This window comes from Pongo abelii, chromosome 13, assembly GCF_028885655.2.
Source record: "Pongo abelii isolate AG06213 chromosome 13, NHGRI_mPonAbe1-v2.0_pri, whole genome shotgun sequence".
NCBI classification, from domain to species: Eukaryota; Metazoa; Chordata; class Mammalia; order Primates; family Hominidae; genus Pongo; species Pongo abelii.
In genome coordinates this window covers 113,980,905-114,002,459 of record NC_071998.2, presented here as the reverse complement: position 1 = coordinate 114,002,459, position 21,555 = coordinate 113,980,905, and the positions used below count along the sequence as shown (strand labels likewise).

The window sequence follows — 21,555 nt, the reverse complement described above, 5'->3', positions numbered from 1 at the left end:
TCCTAGGGGCCAGTTAAAAACAATACTGTAGATTGTAGATACTAGTGACTTAGAACCATCTCCAAGACATCTTATTAGATGAAAATTCAAGTTGCAAAATAATATATTTATACTGTGGGATTTCAAGGCTGTTAATATTTATATTTACATCTATAAAGATATATTTTTATACACAATGGGTTTATGGGTGGGAATCAAGAAATACTTTTAGGTTTTACTTTATAACTTCTGTTTGAATTATTTCACAACTAGACTGTATTCATGTGTTATCTGTGGACTTAGGGGAATAAAGGAAAATAGAAACACGTAAGACCAGAAAAATTGAATTAAATTATTTTTAACATAGTGCTTTCTTTATGTCCTTTCTCAGTATCAAATATTGATTCATAAAATCTAAGAAAAAGCAAAAAGAAAACCCCCAAAACTTATAATAGATAAAAATAGACCCAGGAGATAAGGGAAGGAGGTCATTCATTTGCTTAACCCTAAACTCACAGCATTGGCACTATCAAATTACACAAGCCAATAGGGACCCTCTAAAGAAATTCCAACCTTGGTTGTGCATTGGAATCACCTGAGAGCTTTAAAAATACTGATACCTGGGTTGCATCCTTAGAGATTCTGATTTAATTGGTCTAGGGTGTGGCCTGGCCATCGGAATCTTTTGTGAAGCTTCCCAGGTGGCTAAATGGGCAGAGGAGGCTGAAAATCCCTGCCTTAGATAAAGTAGACACCATTACCAGGGTTTTAAATTAGGAGATCAAAAGGAATAGGGGAATCGATTTGTATCCCTGAAAAATGATGTTATTCAAAGAACATATGAAAAAATGGCTCTGACTAAAACTGGTTTAAATATGCTATCTCTCTCAAACTGGTTATTCAGCAGCTCTCTCCAATGCTGCCCTGGTGGACTGACCTCAGATGGGAGCAGGCAAGGCCTCTGAGTTATGGCATCGTCTTTCCCCTTTCTAAAATCAAAGTAGAATATGGCCCCTAGAGAGCAGCCCAAGGGAAAAGTCAGGAGGCCTCACTCATGATGCTGTGTCAGAAAAGTTTCTGAGTCACCATCACCGCAGAAGCTGCCTCTGAGGGACAGGTCCAATCTCAGCTTTCCTAATGAGGCTCTGGGGAGGACTTGCTATCGAACCTTTAGGTTCCTTTTCTTTGATGTTAATTAACCACTTGGGTTGGCTACTGATAGCCTAATTAAATGGAATCCAGAGGTAAAACTTTGGCTTCTCCTTGATGAATGAATGGGTACTTGGGAATTAAGCTTGGAACCTCTTAGCACATCAAGTCAGTCTCAAAGTAACCATGGCCTCAGCTGATCCCAACACAGTTCCCTGGTACAGAGAAACCAAGATTACCCAGGCATACCCATCCCACTGTCTAGTCAGAGAAACATGTTCTCCCTTGAGAGCAAAGGTATTTATCTCCTGATTAGAACATTGGCTTATCTGGTTTGGAACTCTACTGAAATAGGAGCAGAAAGGGACTCTAGGGGAGGTCACGGCTGTCCTTGGTGACCTTAGCCTCACACAGGTTAAGGTTTGGCCTCAAATATCTGTTTTCTCTCCATGGTGTTTGGGTAGGCACCTGGGATTGAGAAATAGTTGTGGCAGTTATATTTCCTTTATCATGATGACCTAGTGAATATTGGTTGACATCTTTAAATTTGTGAAAATAATGTGATTAAGAAGTATGTCCTACCTAGAATATCTAATTGAAGATACAAAGCTATCTAGAGTATTCCATTGGAGATAGAAAAATGAACGCCATAGGAAAACAACATGTATTTATTTTAATATTAAGATGCTACTCTGTGTGCAGTTGCAGAGCTTGCTTTTATTAAATTAACATTATATAGTAAGATACATTTTTTCCAAAGTGATTTTGTTTCTTGAATATTATTCTAACACAGATATACCAATATTTGTTGTAATTATTTCACTAATTTGGGTCATGTGTGCATTGTTACTTTGCTATTATAGATTACTTACTAAAATAAACATCTAAGTTTTCTGCAAAAAAAAAAAAAAAAAAGAAGTATGTCCTAGTTCAGTAGGTGGTGAAAATTATTAGAGGGTATTATGGCAAGAGAACTCAAGAAACTTTGGATTCCACTCTGAAATCCAGGTACTTCTTCCCATGAGATTGCTAAGAGAAATGCTGCCCAAGGAATAATGACAAACTGAAGCAAAGTAACATTTTATTGTTATCTGGACTTTGGGCCCTGCATCCCAATGCAGAGAATTCTGTAAAGCTACAATGTTTCTAAACTAGTTATATTTATTTTTAATTTTTGTCTTCTTAACTTTTATATCTTTAGGGGATACAAGTGAAGATTTCTTCCACGTACACTATTGCACAGCGGTGAAGCCTGGGCTTTTAGTGCACCCATCACCTGAATAGTGAACTTTGTACCCAATAGGTAATTTTCCAACCTGCACCCCACAGCATCCCCCCTTTTGAAGTTCCCAGTATCTATTGTTTCTATCTTTATATACACATGTACCCATTGTTTAGCTCCCACTTATAAGTGAGAACATGTGGTATCTGACTTTCTGAGTTACTTCATTTAGGATAACGGCCTCTAGTTCTATCTGTGTTGCTGCAGAAGACGTGATTTCATTCTTTTATTATGGTTGAGTAGGACTCCATAGTGTGCATGTGTGTATGTTTGTGTGTGTATACACGTTATCTGTCTGTCTATCTATCCATCCATCCATCCATGCATCTCATATTTTCTTTATTCAATCCTCCACTGTTGGACACTTAGGTGGGTTCCATATCCTTGCTATTGTGAATAGTTCTTCAATAAACATATGAATGCAGGTATCTTTTTGATATAATGGGCCCAGTTTCATTTGTCTGCATATGGCTATCGAATTTTTGCAGCACCATTTATTGAATAGGGTGTCCTTTCCTCAGTGTATATTTTTGTCAACTTTGCCAAAGATCAGTTGGTTGACTGTATGTGGCTTTATTTCTGGGTTTTCTATTCTGCTCCATTGATCTTTGTGTCTATTTTTATACCAGTACCATGCTGTTTGGTCACTATAGCCTTGTAATATAATTTGAAGTCAGAAAATGTGATGCCTTCAACTTTCTTCTTTTTATTTAGGATTCCTTCAGTTATTCAGGCTCTTTTTTGGTTCTATATACATTTTAGGATTTTTTCCCTAATTAAAAAAATTACATTGGTAATTTGATAGAGATTGCATTGAGTCTGTAAATTGCTCTGGGAAGTGTGGTCATTTTCACAATATTGATTCTTCCAATCCATGAGCATAGAATGTTTTTCCATTAGTTTGTATCATCTTTGATTTCTTTCATCAGTGTTTTGTAGTTCTACTTATAGAGATCTTTTACTTCCTTGGTTAAATATATTCCTAGGTATTTTATTTATTTTTTGTAGCTATTGTAAATGGGATTGCCTTCTTTATTTGTTCCTCAGCTAGATCATAATTGGTATATAGAAATGCTACTGATTTCTGTACATTAATTTTATATCCTGAAACTTGATTGAATTCATTAATAAAATCTAAGAGGTTTTTTGGTGGAGTCTTTAGGGTTTTCTAGATATTAAATCGTATCATCAGCAAAAAGAGAAAATATGACTACCTCTTTTCCAATATAAATGCCTTTTATTTTTTTGTCTTGCCTGATTGCTTTTGCTGAGACTTACAGTACTATATTGAATAAGAGTGGTGAAAGTGGGAATCCTTGTCTTGTTCCAGTTCTTAAGGGGAATTATTTCAACTTTTTCCCATTGATGTTGTCTGTGGGTTTGTTGTATATCGCCTTTATTATGTTGAGGTATGTTACTTTGATGCCTAATTTGTTGAGGATTTTTATCATGAAGTGTTGCTAAATTTTATTGAATACTTTTTCTGCATATATTGAGACGATCATATGGTTTTGGTCTTTATTTCTGTTTATGTTGATGTATCACATTTATTGATTTGAATATGTTGAACTATTGTTACATCCCTGGGATAAATCTCAAGTGATCATGGTGTATTATGTTTTTAATGTGCTGTTGGATTTGATTTGCTAGTATTTTGTTGAGAATTTTTGTATATATGTTCATCAGGGATATTGGTCTGTAGTTTTATTTTTCTGTTGTGTCCTTGTCTGGTTTTCGTATCAGTGTGATCCTGGTCTTGTAGAATTAAGGAGCATTCCAGGCTCAGTTTTTTGAAATAGTTTCAGGAGGACTGGTATTAGTTCTTCTTTTTATGTTTGGTAGGATTTGGCTATGAATTCACCTGGTCCTGGGCTTTTTGTTGTTGTTGTTAGGAGGTTTTTTGTTACGGATCCAATCTCACCACTCATTATTGGACTGTTCAGGAGTTTTGTTTCTTCCTTGTTCGTCTCAGGAGGTTGTATCCTTCCAGGAATTCATCCATTTCCTCTTTGTTTCCTATGTTGTAAGTGTATAGTTTTTCATAATAGTCTCTGATGATCTTTTGCATTTCTATGATATCAATTGTAATGTTTCTTTTTTATTTCTCATAGTGTTTATTTGGACCTTCTTTTCTTGCTATTGGTCTATCAATTTTCTGTTATCTTTTTGAAGAGCTTTTATTTGTGTTGATCCTTTTTTTTTGGTTTTAGTTTCATTTAGTTCTGCTTTGCTCTTTATTATTTCTTTTTTTCTGCTAACTTTGGGTTTGGTTTGTTCTTGTTTTTCTAGTTCTTTGAGGTGCAATGTTAAGTTGTTAATTTGTGATCTTTCTACTTTTTTGTTGTAGTCATTTAATGCCATATACTTCCCTTTTAGCACCACGTTTACTGTACCCAACACGTTTTGGTATGTTGTTTCGATTTTCATTTGTTTAAAAAATATTTTAAATTCCTATCTTAATTTCTTTATTAACCCATTAATTGTTCAAGAGCATGCTATTTAATTTTCATGTATTTGTATAGTTTCCAAAGTTCCTCTTGGTATTGATTTCTAGCTTTTATCCACTGTAGTCTGAGAAGATACTTGGTATGATTTCACATTTTAAAAATGTGCTAAGACTTATTTTTTGGCCTAATATATGGTCTATCTTGGAGAATGTTCCATGTAATCAAAAGAATGTATATTCTGTAGTTGTTGGGTAGAATGTTCTTTAAATGTCAAGTAAGTTTGGTCTAAAGTCCAATTTAAATACAGTGTTTCTTTGTTAACTTTTTTTCTTGATGATCTGTCTAGTGCTGTGAGTGGGGTGCTGAAATCTCCCATTATTATTTTATTGCATCTATCTCTTTCTTTAGGTCTCGTAATATTTGTTTTGTGAATTTGAGTGCTCCAATGTTGTTTACATAAATATTTAGGATTGTTATACCCTCTTGCTGAATGAATCCCTTTATCATCATATAATGTCCTTCTTTGTCTTTTATTGCTTTTTTTGTTTGTTTTACATTTTAGCTGTCATTGTTTATTACTGTTTTGGCTATATTCTCTACAATTTCAGCAGCATTTTAAAGAGACAATGTGTCTATGTACAATGAAAAAACAAAATGGCTTGCAACATCAGAAATACAGTTTAACTGTACAATATTAAAGAGAATCCATGGTAAGTATAACCTCCTTTTTCTGCAACATGAACAACTTACATGTAAGTATCAGCATTATTAATGTGACAGTAAAGAAAAAGTCCTTACAGGAGTGAAATACAGCATCCTGAAAAATATTGGTTTCTACCCTACAAGGCAGTTAGAAAATATTCACATTTTAACAAATTTGAACAAACTACAAGAAACTTATTTATGGGATCATCTTGCTGATAAGAACTTTCTAGAAATGTAGAATAACCATGAACAATGTATAAATCTAGTATCTATGTGCTCCACAGCCCTATAACCCAATAACTGATTTGAAGAACTCAATATGTCCAACATGGATCATTTTTACATGTCTTGATTGTTAATGAATGTCTGCTAATGATGTATAGTCAACTTGCACCTTCTAGGGGTTCATTTAATTTTTTAGCAAAGAAGTGACATCATTTAGCAGCAATTAGAGCACATTCAAGAAGACTTAAAAAATACAATATCCAATTACAAAAGCCACGTTTTAAACATTTGTACAAGAGTAAGCTGCTGAAACTTAGTAATTGAAATATGACATCTGTACAATACTTTACAATAGAGCTAGAAGGGAATTTATCATTATCCTGCATAGAACTGGTCTGCATTTTGTACATACTGTCACCTGTTTTGATGAACAAGGCCTGGTAACAAAAGAAAAATACCTGTTATCAATTCTAACGTGTTGAAAACACGGGCAATATTACAATTTAGTGAATTCAACTGATTTCAAAACAAGCAGCTCATTTTGTCAGAAGTGTAAAGTATTTAGGAATAATAGCTCTCCCTTTAATATAACAAGTGAAAGAAAATGGACATGTGATTTCAAGGTGCAACTTGGTAAAAGCCAGAATAGACAAATGACAAAGCCTAACTTTGTCCAAAGATTCTAACTGTCACATTCTATTACTATAAAACTCAACTGTCACTCTCATTCAGTTCTTACTTTGACTTCAGCAGATTAACTGCCAAATGCTGAAGAATGTATCCAGGCACTGTAGTTCGTGTGTTAGAAATATGTCTCATATTTTTCCATGCGTTTTTAAATGATGAAAAACTACCCTTCATATTAGAACTCTGGTAACAACCAAAGGTATTTAAGTATTATAAATGTTATTGACAGTGTTACCCCAAATAAAAGACCAAAAATGTTTTTCTTGTATCTTAACATGGTATTCCTGTTTCTTTATAATGGGCAGTCATCCTTCACTGCTCAAAGTTGTAGACAAAAGTGTGCATTTATTCATTGTCCATGATCCAGGCTCATACAAATGACACTATGAGGAACTTCAGCTCACAAACAGTTTTTAACCACATCCTGTGTAAAAAAAAAAACAAAAAAACACTCAAATGCTCTTAAACTCAAGTGTGCATCTGGAAGCAATTCAAAGATATCATGTCAATCTTGGAGGAAAGTCAGTAAGTAATTATACTTGAAGAAAGCGGTGTAGGAGATGTCAGCTCAGCCATGTTGTAGGTCTCCTGAATAATTTGATCTTCGCATGTGTAGGAGAAGGCATGGGTCATGTTGCTAGCTGGTGCACATCAAATCAATCTTCTTTTTGATATGCCAAGCAGCATCTTATAAAGGCCTCGGGTTCACTGCTTACAACTGGTTTTACAGGGAACAGGACTTCTGTGGCTTTTAATATTGTATTTTCTTGAAGAATGTCTTGTTGAGATTGATTGTGACCAAATGGCTTTTTATCATAAAGACACTGAAAGAAGATGACTCCAACTGACCACACATTAACCTTTTTGGAAATCGGAAATCTTTGCTACCTCTTTTCCAACTACAAAACACTCAGGAGGTAGATTAATTCCATCTGCACCACAGCTGTCATCATCCATAATCTTGGACAGACCAAAATCAGTGATTTTGATTTCACCACATGCTATTCTATCTACCAAAAGGATGTTTCCTGGCTTAAGATCATAATGTATAATGGGGGGTTGATCTCATTGGTATATCTTAGTGCATTTACAATCTGCATTACAATAGACTCAGCTTCTTTTTCTGACATTAGCTTGTGTTGCTTCAGATAGAAATCCAAGTCATTGCCTTCACAGTATTCTAACACTGTACAAAATGTATCTGTATCCAAGGAGAAATAATCATAGAGTTTAACTATTTGGGGGTGATCCAGTTCTTTGTGTATTCTATACTGCAGGCATGTTTGTAGTAGTTTTCTTTTTTCTCATCTCTCCAGCTTTTATTAAGCTGATGTAGCTTCACAGAAGCGTAGCTTTGTTCATAAAGGTCAAAAGCCTTATACACTTCACTAAAGCCACCTCTACCAAGCAGATGAAGTAATAAATATCTTTCATTTAACGTTGGGTGATCTTTGAATTGTGAATTATCTTCATTGTTTATTCTTCTCAGCTCATGTATGTGAAGATTTCTGACTCTTTCCAAACATTCAAGTTCTGCTTGGATTTCTGCCTCTTCTTTTCTGAGATGTCCTAGTCTAAGTTTGAAAATTTCTTCCTGTTCATAATATTCTGCCAAAGTCAACAGTTGTGGTAAATTTGGTCTAACAAAGGGATCATTTTCTGCTCCATTGACTGCTTTGTTTTTCCTTTGTTTTGGTTCAGAATTGGTAGAGGGTGCCTGAGAATTATTAGCTGTGGGAGGTTTGCATTTGGCTAGAATTTTCCTTTGCCTTTCAATATCTTCCCTTTGCTGATTCACCCATTCTTGTTGCTTCACAAGATTCTGAAATGCAAAACCATCTATCCATTATTCAGTAAATGAAGCGCCATGTCTAACTGTTGTAAAGTGCCTGAGACACAATCAATCTTGCATACTCTTCTCTCTGACAGTTTTTCTTGTGTACTCTTTTCAAAAGAAGTTTCTTGCTCATTTATATGCACTTATTTAATCATTCTTTGTATTTTTCAAGTAATTTTTTTTGTTCATCTATTTGCCATCTGAGATCATGGTTAGCCCTGAGCAAATAATCTATACATCCTTCCTTCTTTTCCAGGTCCTGGATTTTATTACTTTCTAAGGCTGCTAATTTCAGGATTGTGAGATCAGTCTGAATAATTTTAAAGGATAATTGCTTTGGTTGTAAAATAGGGTGGTCCCCAAATGCTAATGCAGTAGGAGAAGGGCTATTTGGTCGAAGAGATGAGGAAGGAGTGGAATGTGAATGTGAATTTTGAGGAGAACTGATTGCAGGAGGTATGCCTCTTACTGGACTTGAGCCATTTCCACCCTGGTATTCAAAATAATCACTACTTTTGTGGCCACGTCCCCCCAGTACTTTTTCCCTGATAATTTTCATTCTGGTTTTCTGCTTTTCTCTATCTTCCCCTAGATGATTCTGATTGTTTCTTCTCTGGCTTCTCAAGGGAACCCACTGCAGATAAAGTCCAGTCACTTGTATAGTCCTTTCAGCTGCCTGCCAGTCGTTTCTCTGATTCTTTGTCACTTAAAGATCCTAAGCTTCCAAAACTGTGATAAGAGCTTTCATTATTTGTTGAGGCTTTAGCTCCAACACTGCAACTGCTGGTACTCCCAGTGCTCCCACTTACAACTCCAGTAAATCTAGCTTCCAATAACTCTTGCCTTCTTGGATTCAGACTACAAAGCTCATCCATTGCACCTTCCCTGGGCCTCCTGGATGGTGGCATGTGATTCATCAGGGACCTGGCTGCCACTTGCCGCTGAGCCTGGAGTTAGAGATGTGGAGAGCTGGGACCAAGATGGTGGCCCCTCCAAACTTCCACTACTACTTTGGACACTCATCAAGCTGCTTCCTGGGAACCTGACTCTCACTCTGCAATGGCAGCAGTGACAATGGCACTGGCACTGGCCTCCATCATGGTGGGGGCTTGGCTGAGGGTGAGCAAGAGAGTGAGGGCAGGGAGCAGAGAGTCAAGGGGATGGGGGAGGAAACAAGAGGGGAGGTGGGGAGGAAAGAGGTGAGGGAAGGAGAGGGGATGGGGAGGAAGGAAAGGGGGAGAAGTAAGGCAGTGGGTGGGTGCACCAGAGAAGAGGCTGAGGGAAGGAGCCCAGTGGCTGAGGTGTGGTAGGGGCACCCGCCAGGGCTGGGGTCTGAGTGTGGGCCTATTGCTGTTTTTGATTTAAAGTCTGTTTTATCTAATAGAAATATAGCTACACGTATTTGCTTTTGGTTTCCAATTGCATGGACTATCTTTTCCCACTCTTTTACTTTCAGTCTATGTGTGTCTTTATGGGCAAAGTGAGTTTCTTGTTAGCAGCATATAGTTGGATCTTGATTTTATTTTATTCATTATGCCAATCTTTATCTTTTAAGTGGAACATTTATTTACATTCAAGATTATTATTGATATGTGAGGCTTTGTTTCTGTCATATTATTAATTTTTACACATTGTTTTATAATTTTTTTTCTCTTTTTACAAATTATGTCATGTTGCCATTTGATTCCTTTCTCCTCCTCCTTTGTGTGATTGTTTTATAAGAATTGTTAGTTTTATTTTTCCATGTGTTTTCATCATAATACTGATCTTTTGTTTCCATGTTTAAGACTCCTCTGAACATTTCCTGCATAGCCAGTCTAGAGGTGACAAATTTACTCAGCATTTGCTTGTCTGATCCTTCATTTGTGAAGCTTTTTCTGGTAGAATATAAAATTCTTGGCTGACAGGTTTTTCTTTTCTGTCTAGTGCTTTGAAAATGCCATCCCATTCTCTTCTGACCTATAAGGTTTCTGCTGAAAAGTCTGCTGTTAATCTGATGAGGTTTCCTTTATGGATGACTAGCTGCTTTTCTCTTGCTGATTTTAAAATTCTTTCATTTACTTTGACTTTAGACATTCTGAATAATACATGTCATGTTGAAGTCTTTTTGCAATGTTTTTTCCTGGGGATAGCTGGGCCTCCTATATCTGGATGTCTGACTCTCTTGCTAGGCTTGGGAAATTTTCATCAGTTATTTCCTCAAATAGATTTTCTAAACTTTTTGATCACTCTTCCCCCTTGGAATACCAATAATTCATAGGTTTTTTGGTCATCTTATGTAGTCCCAGGTGTCTAGAAGGCTTTGCTCATTCTTTCTTATTCTTTTTCTTTACTTTTGTCTAACTGTATTATTTCAAAATACTTGTCTTCTATTTCTGAGATTCTTCCTTCTGCTTTCTGGTCTATTACTGAAGTTTTCAAATGTATGTTTTATTTCCTTCAATGATTTTTTTTTTGAGACAGTATTGCTCTGTTGCCCAGGCTGTAGTGCAGTGGTGCGAACATAGCTCACTGCAGCCTTGAACTCTTGGGCTCAATCGATCCTCCAGCCTCAGCCTCCCAAGTAACTGGGACTACAGGCATGCACCACTATGCCTGCGTGATTTTTGTATTTTTTTTTGTAGGGATGGGCTCTTGTTATGTTGCCCAGGCTGGACTTGAACTCCTGACCTCAAGTGATCCTCCTACCTTGGCCTTCCCAAATGCTGGGATTCTAGGCATGAGCCACTGTACTCAACAGGGGATGAACTTTTCATTCCAGAATTTCTGCTTTTTTTTTCCCCTAAAGATATCTATCTCCTTGGTAATTTTTTAGTCATATCCTAAGTTGATTTTTGGACTTCTTTGTATTAGTTTTTAGATTTCTCTTGCATCTCACTGAGCTCCTTTAAAAATCAGTATGTTGAATCTTTTACTTGACATTTTGAGGAATTATTTTTTATTGGGATCTGTTGCAGGACAGTTGTGGTCCTTTGGTGGTGTTATATTTCCCCACTTTTTCATGTTTTCTGTGTCCTTCTTTTGATATCTGAGCATCTGGTGAAGCAGTTGCTGGTTCCAATTTTTTTTGAAATTGCTTTGGTAGGGGAATTTCTTTCCTGAAGATGTGTGTATGTTATTGGTTGAGTAGAATACTTTGGCTAAGATTATGGGTGCCTGCAATAGTGTGATCTTTGCATGAGCTCTTTAGCAGTACACAGAGTCAGCGGTATCCGTGATTTCCTCAGTGGCTTAGGGTACAGTTATTAGTTGAGGTTGTGGCAAGATTTTGCTGGGGACTTGGACACTGACTGAGCCAGTCTCCAGGTCCCTGTGGTGGCAGCAGTGGGGTTAATGTGCCTGTTTTTAAGCCCAGAGCAACTTACAGTGACTTTGGTGTTAAAGTGTCCTGGAGGGCTGGTTCTTGGGCCCCAAGTGGCTTGACTAGAAGCTAGTAGTGGGATTGGTAGGCCAGGTGTGTGGGTGGGTTCTCATATCCTGTGGCAGCTGGTATCACGTGGGTGATGGCAGTATCAGCGGTGGAGCAAACCACAGGGACCTGGGTGGTCCATATTGGTGTTCTTGATAGCTGTGATGGGTTGGGCAGGCTAGTCCCCAGTCCCAGAGCCACTGTAGCAGGGTGATGGGTATTACCCTTAGTGTGCTCAGGAGATCTTTGCCTCCCCTGTCTCTCTCCCAGCTGAGTGGCAGCTGCAGCTGTGTTGCCTTGAACTTGGGCCAACTGTGGGGCACAGCTCAGTGTTAAACTCTCGAAATGAAGCTAGCTGTCAGTTTGTGACCAGAGAGGGCAGGACCACCTAAGGCAAGCAGTATGGGCAAGAAATTATGGGGAGTGTGGTCTGCTCAAGTCTTAGTCTCACAGCAGCCTGTAGCAGGGTAGTGAATATTGTCCTATGTATGTGTAGGACAGCTTGGTTTCCTTGTCCCTTTTTGACTGGGTGCTGGCTGCAGCCATGGCAACTCAAACTTGGCCCAAGGGTGAGGCAAATCCCAGGATTAAACTCTTAAAATGGTGTCAGTTGTGGGCATATTACCAGAGAGTGTGGATCCCCTCTCAGGTGAGCACCATGGGCAAGAAGCTGTGGGGAATGTGGTCTGCTCATATCTCAATCTCAACAGTATTCCACAGCAGAGTAGTAGGGATCCTTCCTGGGGTGCATGGGAGCACCCAGTCTCTCCTATCTCTCCTTGAAGCAGCACAGTGGCAGCAGCTAAGTATGTAGATCACCAGTATCTAGGCTCTCTGAATGGCACCTGGCTGAGGCTGGTCTAGGCTCAGATGCCTGTGAGATTTCGTGTGGGTTCCCTTTCTGGAATGACATCTCTGCGCAATCTTTAGGCAGCTCTGTGTGTTAGGCCCAAGGTCTAGAGGGTCAAAGCATTCTCCCAAAGTCCAGAGAAACCTGGGGGTTTCTCTCTTACTGTTTCCCCATATCTAGGAGCCTCTCTCAGCTCTCAGTCAGTCCCTCACTAGGCAAGGTGTCCTGAACCCTCTCTTTACTTATTTTTGGTGCTTCTTGTATTTTCTCTGGTGAATCCTAGAATTCTCTTCTAGATGGTCTGTTTGAAACGTACCTACTTTCTATTCTGGTTCCTCTCCTGGCAGGAGGAACACACTACCTTCATCTAGTCAGCCTTCTTAATCCCTTTCTTGTCTAAACTGTTCTGTTTTCAATTAAATTCATACTCTGGATGAAGCAACTTTAGTTCATCTTCTTAGGATGTTCAAATCCAGGTCTTCCATCTTATCACATTAGGTATTATGAAAGGAACAGGTAAGAGAGTGACAGCATCAACAACAGCATTGACTAAATGCTTACTATCAACCAGGCACTGGTCTAAGCATTTTATACACATAAAACTTTAATCTTCACAGTAATTCTTGTATGTCAAAACCATTTTATGGATAAAAAACAATGTAATATTTCTGCTACGTTAGGATTAGAGACAAGTGTATTCTTGGGGCAAACAAGAAATATGTTAAACAATACTGTATTGCTCACCAAAAATTTTCTAAGAGAATAGATTTTAGGTACTTTTTAGTACTCTAGAAAAGCTAACTATGTAAGATGATGGATATGTTCATTTGCTTGACTGTAATAATAATTTCACTGTGTATACATATATCAGAACATCATGTTGTACACCTTCAATATATACAATACAAAATCTCAAGAAAATTTTTGTGAAATTGATTAACCATTGTTAAATTTTCTCTAGAAAAGAAATTGTTTAAAAATAATGAAGAAAAAAATTAAAAATAACAATGATGGAGGACTTGCCCTAAAAGATTTTTAAAAAGGCTCTTAAGTTATAGCAATTAAAAAGGCATAAGAACAAATGTACATATTGCTATAGATTGAATGTGTCACACAAAGTTCATTTCTTAAAAACCTAATCCCCAATGCAACAGTGTTGAGAAGTGGGAACTTTAAGAGGTGATTGGGTCCTGAGGGCTGTGTCTTCATGAATGGTTCAATGCTGTTACCTCAGGAGTCAGTTAGTTATTGCAGGAGTGGGTTTCTGATAAAAGGATGAGTACAGTCCCCTTCCTTGCTCTCTCCCTCATGCTCTTTTGCCCTTCCACCTTATACCATGAGGTGGCACAGCAAGAGGACCTTCACCAGATGCAGGCCCCTTGACTTTGGACTTCCCAGTCCCCAGAATTGTAAGAAATAAATTTATTGTCTTTATAAATTACCCAGTCATAGATATACTATTATAGCAACATAAAGCAGAATAAGACACATATCAGTGAAACAAAGAAATAAATGAGATAAATGTATATATGGGCATTTAGCATTTCAAATTAGTGATTGTAAATGTTATCAGAGTAATTAGATATATAGATGAAATAAAGTTATATATCTGTCTACAAAATATTTAAAACTAAAGAATAGAATAGAACTGAAGTTAATATCAGAGGCTATATTTTTTTAGAGGGAAAAGCTTGACAAACTTGACAACATAATAATCAATGGTTTCTATATACTGAAAAGTTCTATACATTGAAAATTACCAAAATATTTGAAGGCATTATAGCAGGAAGGCAGATTCTGATCAACACAGAAGCTGTCCAACAGTTGGATAGGTTACCCCATTATGTTGTGAGTTCCCTGTCATTTGAGGCAGTCAAAAAAATGCTAGGTGACCACAGAGTATGTCCAGTTTGCAGGAAGAATCAAAGTATAGAAATGGGTAGATAAGAATGAAAATAACTTTTATAGAAAACTAATCGTTAAGTTTAAGGTGAGATTTTGGGGATATCCAGGAACTTAGGGCTGATTGAAACAGAAATGGTGCCTTAGAAACAAACTAGAGATGAAAGAGAAGTTATCTTCTGGTTAAATATTTACAGTGCATACTCTGAATCTGAAAATCAAGAGTGACTGGTCCTTAAATCTGGATCTGAGCGTATGGAGAGATATAGAATTTCTTGGATGGGAAGATTTAATATCATGAAAATGTCAGTTTTATCCAAGCCAATGTACAAATTATATACATTTTCAATCAGAACCCCAATAGGTTTTTGGAAAACATATGCAGCAATTAAAACAATTTCTATGTACAACTTTGCCATATATTTATGCAATTATATGCCTATATGTACAGCATGAGAGTGGTTGAGGCAATCTATTGTCTGTCTGTCTGTCTATCTATCTATCTATCTATCTATCTATCTATCTATCTATCTATCATCCATCTATCCATTAATCTATCTAAACTATCTTACCTTACAGCTAAGGACACAATTCAAGCCTAATTCATGTTTGACACCACATGTGAACATAGTTGATAAAAAGGTAAAGACTTTAGCACTTTTGAGAATTTCACATGAAGAAATAAATGTGTGAGAATTGTCAATAACTTTTTTGAAAAGTACGATTCAAAGAAGGAAGAGTTACCTTAGTATATATATTTAAAAACTATTACCATCAAACATTATAGTTTGACACAAATAGAGATGATTGGGTTAGTGAAACAGAATCAAAAGTTCAGAAATATATTTGAATATGTATTTGGATTTACTATATACTATATACTTACTTGGAGAATTTTAAATTCAGTGTTTTATTTAACCACTTCATGATGGCAGATGGTGACATCTCTACTGGGTCATCACTAGAGAGTATAAGGAGTAACGAAAGCCAGTTGCCAATCCAAAGCAAGCCCTAGTGATCATCCATGGTGACAAATGGATGGAACAAGGGTGGATGTTAGCGACAGATTCTAGTATAGAACCAAAGGAGACCACACTAAAAAAACCCTGCTCTATATTAGGGACATCAAGAGTAAGCTGCATAAGTCCTGAGAGTTTAAAGAAAGAACATGGAGGGAGTAATGACAGCCGGGAGGGGTATGAAATGAATAAATGGGGCTAAATTATAACAGAAGTCATGGAGAAATTATTGAATTGGGATAAGAGAAACTCAGAATTGGGCCTCAATTGGGCAAAGCAAAAAGTGAAAAAAAAAAAAACTATACAAATTAAGCTATAGAATGATCTATAAATTTATACAAAAAAGATAACTTGCACATGCATGTTTATAGCAGCACATTGATTTATTTCCACTCATTGAGTTTATATCCACTCATTGATTGAGTGGATAAGAACTTGTGGTGTATATATATACATATATATATATACACACACACATATATATACACATATATATGATGTTATATATATAGGATATATATTCATTGGATATGAGTGGATAAAGTATTATATATAATATATGTTATATAATGTAATATATAATATAATGTGATATATATATGTATATATGATGGACTACTACTCAGACACAATACTTTATCCACTCATATCCAATGAGTGGATAAAGAACTTGGATATATATATATATCACATCATATATATATATCATATCATATATATATATCACATCATATATATATCATATCATATATATATATCACATCATATATATATCATATACATATATACATATATATAGGATATATATTCATTGGTTATGAGTGGATAAAGTATTATATATAATATATATTATATAATGTAATATATAATATAATGTGATATATATATGTATATATGATGGACTACTACTCAGACATAATACTTTATCCACTCATATCCAATGAGTGGATAAAGAACTTGGATATATATATATATCATGTCATATATATATATCACATCATATATATATCATATACATATATATACACATATATATATATGATGGAATACTACTCAGCCATAAAAAGGAACAAATTAATGGCATTCACAGTAACCTGGACAGAACTGAAGACTATTATGTTAAGTGAAGTAACTCAGGAATGGGAACCAAACATCTTATGTTCTCACTCATAAGTGGGAGCTAAGCTATGAGGATGCAAAGTCATAAGAATGATATAATGGACTTTGGGAACTTGGGGGAAAGGATGGGAGGGGTGTAAAGGATAAAAGACTACAGACTGGGTTCAGTGTATACTGTTTGGGTGATGGGTGCACCAAAATCTCACAAATCACCGCTAAAGAACTTATTCATGTAACCAAATACCACCTGTTCCTCTAAAACCTATGGAAATAAAAAATTTTTTAAAGTTATGCTATAGAATGAAAGTATGCCCAAATCTTGAGGCCTGTGGTGACTGTGAAAATTCACTTGTTATATGTACCAGTGCTCCTTGCTCCCATGCCCATTGTAGACATACTCAATCTTCATCCTTCTTCATTCAGCCCAGTGGTAGGCACATAAGTTTTCTCATTAGCAATGCAGGAGTCTGCAGTTGGCACAGAAGTTAAAATTAATTTGCAATACATGTAATAAAGGAATGAAATAGAACAGTATATCCTTATTTTGATTCTGCCTTACCCTTGGTTAGGGATTAACAAGGGCAAATACAAAGGTATTTAAATCTCTTTTAAAAAAGTTTTATTTTATTTTTTGATTGACAAATAATAACTGTATATATTTGTGGAGTACAGTGTGATGTTTTGATACATGTATACATTGTGGAATCATCAGATCAGGCTAACATATCCATCACTTCAAATACATGTTGTTTCTTTGTGGTGAGAACAATTAAAATCCATTCTTCTAGCTAGTTAGAAATATACAATACATTATTATTAACTGTAGTCACCTGCTGTGTAATAGATCCCCAGAACCTTATTCTATCATTTTACACTTTAAGATAATCCATCTGCTCATTGTCTAAAATACCATGAGAGATTAATTTGTTTGGCTTTGACATTGCCATCTGCTAAAATACGAATACTAGGAAAGAAAGAGAAACTCATTAAATTGCTGCATTTAAAAAAATATTGTGGGAAATAATTCATCTGGCTGCTTTCCTAAGTCACGTAATTTATTCCCCAACTATATTGAGAGGCTCCTTTATATCAGGCACTCTGACCCAAGAGACCCTTGCTAGTAGTTTATATTTATTGATATTTTGACTCTGCCTCCAGTGACCACAGGGAACATTTCTGATTACAAGGAATAAACCTTTTTTTATTCTGAGCAAAAAAACTAGACAGATAGAGGAGACAGTGGAGATTTTTAAATTCAGTGTTTTATTTAACCACCTAGAGATGCCTAGAAATATATGCATCTCTAGATGGAAGAGCGAACAGGCAAGAAGCCCCAGGAAGAGTCAGGGGATGAATGCCCCTTGGGTACAGGAAAAGAAGAAAGAGTAGAGACTCAAACTCATGTAGAGACATGGAGTTGTCTTATTAACAGTCAATCAGGCTGGGTGTAGTGGCTCACGCCTGTAATCCCAGCATTTTGGGAAACTGAGGCAGGCAGATCACTTGAGGTCAGGAGTTCAAGACCAGCCTGGCCAACATGGTGAAACCTCATCTTCACTAAAAATACAAAAATTAGCTGAGCATGGTGGCAGGCGCCTATAATCACAGCTACTTGGGAGGCTGAGGGGTGAGAACTGCTTGAACCTAGGAGGCAGACATTGCAGTGAGCCAAGATAGCACCACTGCACTCCAGCCTGGGTGACAGAGCAAGACTCTGTCTCAAAAAAAAAAAAGAAAAAGAAAAAGAAAAGTCAATCAGATAATTGGTAGCAGTTGTTGAGAATCTGACTCCAGAGCCCAGGACATTCAGCTCTTGTGATAATTTTAAAAAGGGACCATAAAGCTGGGTGTGGTAGCTCACGCCTATAATCCCAGTGCTTTGAGAGGCTGAAGCAGGAGGATCACTTGAGGCCAGGAGTCTGAGACCAGCCTGGGTAACATAGCAAGACCTTGTCTCTACAAAAAATTAAAACAATTATCTAGGGGTAGTGGTACACACCTGTAGTCCTAGCTACTTGAGAGGCTGAGGGAGGAGGATTGCTTGAGCCCAGGAGATTGAGGTTATAGTGAGCTATGATAGTGCCACTGTACTCTAAACCTGGGTGACAGCAGGGTACGACCCTGTCTCTAAAAAGGTGGAGGGGGGGACCAAAGCCTGTAGTCTCATGGGCAAGTGAGACTCGCACATACATACACACACGCCTGCAAAAAATTCCTGACAGCTTTAAATAGAAGAGAGTGACTATGTGTGCATAATATTGCACATATTTAAATTTCTACATAGGTATATAGGAAAATTCTCTGATAATTGAATGACCAAACTTGGATGAATTTATAAACACAAAGAAATATGAGAGGCTCCAAATAAATATGCAAAGAGTAAAGGGAATGTGATGTTCTGGAATTAAGATATATTATGAGGTGAGTCTGTGATTGGAGCTTTGATACCAAGACATCCTAATTGTTCAATCATAGGATGACGGAGACCACAGGGTGGAAAACCACAAGGTGAAGCTAGAAATGGTGAAGATGAAGAAACGTTTTTTCAAGAAAAGAGTTGCATCAGGTGCTAACACACACACACACACACACACTCCTTGTAATCAGGGTCCACAGATTTTATTGGTCTTTGTAGAAAACCTACCCATTTGAGACTTAATCTTGTTTATCAATTTCTGTAAGCCCCATTTCATGTCTTTGTTTCTTAAACTGTAGATAAATGGGTTCAACATTGATGTCAACACAGTGTAGTTGATTGTTGCTATTCGGTCCTTGACATTATAGCTGGACAGAGGCTGCAAATAGACATAGCTAATACTCCCATAAAACAGAATCACCACAGTGAGATGGTAGCTGCAGGTGGAGAAGGCTTTGTGCTGAGGGAATCTTGAGAACAGCAATGAGAATTCTTAGAGAAGAGATGATGATACAGACAAATGGAGCCATCACAGAGGCCAGCCCTTCTGTCATGGCCACAATTTCATTGACAAAGGTGGAGGAGCAGGACAGTTTCAGCACAGGGTTGACATCACAAAAAAAGTGATGGATAACATTTGATGTACAAAAGGTGAGCCGATTCACCAGGAGGACATGTAGGAGAGAGTGGAAATAGGAGAAAGTGACAGGGAATGCTAGTAGCAAACACACAGCATCTGCGGTTCATAACAGTGACATAATGGAATGGGTTACAAATGGCTACACAGCGGTCAATGGCCATAGCTGCCAGGAGATAACTATGTTTCCAAAAACCAGGAAGAAATACATCTGTGCCAGACATTCAGCATAGGAAATGGCCTTTTTATCTGATAAGAAGTTCACGAGCATCTTCGGGACTATGACTGTTGTGTAGCAAATATCAGCAAAGGACAAGATGCTTAGGAAAAAATACATAGGGTTTTGAAGTCGAAGATCAGAGTGGATAGCCAAGATGATAAGCAGATTTCCCATCAAAGTGATCAGGTATATGATAAGAAAGAGGGCAAAGAGTGGCCTCTGGTCTTCAGACCGAGAGGAGAGTCCCAAGAGGATCAATTCAGAGTCTTGTCAGGTTGGACGTTCCCATGGACTTGTACTCACCTAAGGATAAGCAACACTGTCAATTAATGACATAATTCTTATGTCATCTACAACATGCATCTTTCCACGTTGTTCTTACACTGAATAGTTATTAATAGAGCATTTACTCTGTAGTTTATTTTTCTTCCTGAGCATGGAGAAATCAGAACTGAAAGTGTGTTTTCACTTTTTAAAAGATCTTTGAGGTAGATACCTGTCTTAATCAGTTCAGGTTGCTATAACAAATTACCATAGCCAGGTCAGATGCGGTGGCTCATGCCTGTAATCCCAGCACTTTGGGAGGCTGAGGTGGGTGGATCACTTGAGGTTAGGAGCTCGAGATCAGGCTGGACAACATGGTGAGATGCCGTCTGTACTAAAAATACAAAAAATTAGCCGGGCCTGGTGGTGCATGCCTGTAGTCCCAGCTACTAGGGAGGCTGAGGCAAGAGAATTGCTTGAACCTGGGAGGCAGAGGTTGCAGTGAGCCAAGATTGCACCACTGCACTCCAGCCTGGGTGACAGAGCGAGACTTGGTCTCAAAAAAACAAACAAAAAAATCATAGACTAGGTGGCTTAAACAACATTTACTTTTCACAGTTCACGAGCCTGGGAAGTCCAAGATCAAGTTGCCAACAGATCCAGTGTCTGTGGAGGGCTTGTTTCTTGGTTTTCAGAGGGCTGTCTTCTCCTTGTAGTCTGGCATGGCAGAAAGCAGGGGGAGGAAGCAAGCTCTTCTTATCCTTATAAGAAGGATAATCACATCAGGAGGGCCCCAACCCTCATGACCTAAATTACCTGTCAAATATCCATCTCCAAATACTATCACATTGGGGATTAAGTGACTTCCGGGGGGACATAAACATTTAACCCATAGCAAGATCTATAGAGAACAGATACAAGGAGAGAGAGAGAGACAGCGAAAGAGAAAGAGAGAAAGAGATTGGGAGCAAATGGCTGATACCTTTCTCCTACTTACTCTGTGGCTGATAATTACAAGAACCACAGATAAAGACTTTGAATCAAGTTCAGGCCATCTTCTGATTAAGGATTATGAGTGGCTAAACCACATCTAGGTAACGAGATAGTTATCTCACCTAGCTTGTAATTGATGAATACCCTTTCTTTTAAGTCAAGATGTTTATTTCCACATCATTTACAATGGAAGCAAGAAACTCACTTAGAGAACACTGAGTTGAATGTAAACAGTTATAGGGAAAAGAAACATGGGGAATGAGAGAGTGAGGGGGACAGAGTACTTTTGTGAGAAAATTCTCTCCCAAGCTTTCCTACTCTCTGGCTGATAATCCATATCCTGAGGTCAGGGGAATGTAATTCTGGAGTTGACTAGGGGAAAGGAAGATCAGACTTTAAAGTATAAATACAGATA

The 21,555-nt window shown here is 37.4% G+C and overlaps 1 protein-coding gene and 1 pseudogene across 1 annotated transcript; both read right to left on the bottom strand.

The window, feature by feature from the left end:
• Positions 1-6,996: 6,996 nt before the first annotated feature.
• Positions 6,997-9,334, bottom strand: LOC100446246 (serine/threonine-protein kinase tousled-like 1; annotated as a pseudogene).
• A 9,879-nt stretch (positions 9,335-19,213) lies between these two features.
• On the bottom strand, positions 19,214-20,172 carry LOC100442309 (olfactory receptor 1L3). The gene is given in 5 exon segments (XM_009244841.4): positions 19,214-19,487; positions 19,489-19,751; positions 19,753-19,847; positions 19,850-20,148; positions 20,150-20,172. Coding segments are annotated over 5 exon segments (954 nt in total).
• Positions 20,173-21,555: the final 1,383 nt, after the last annotated feature.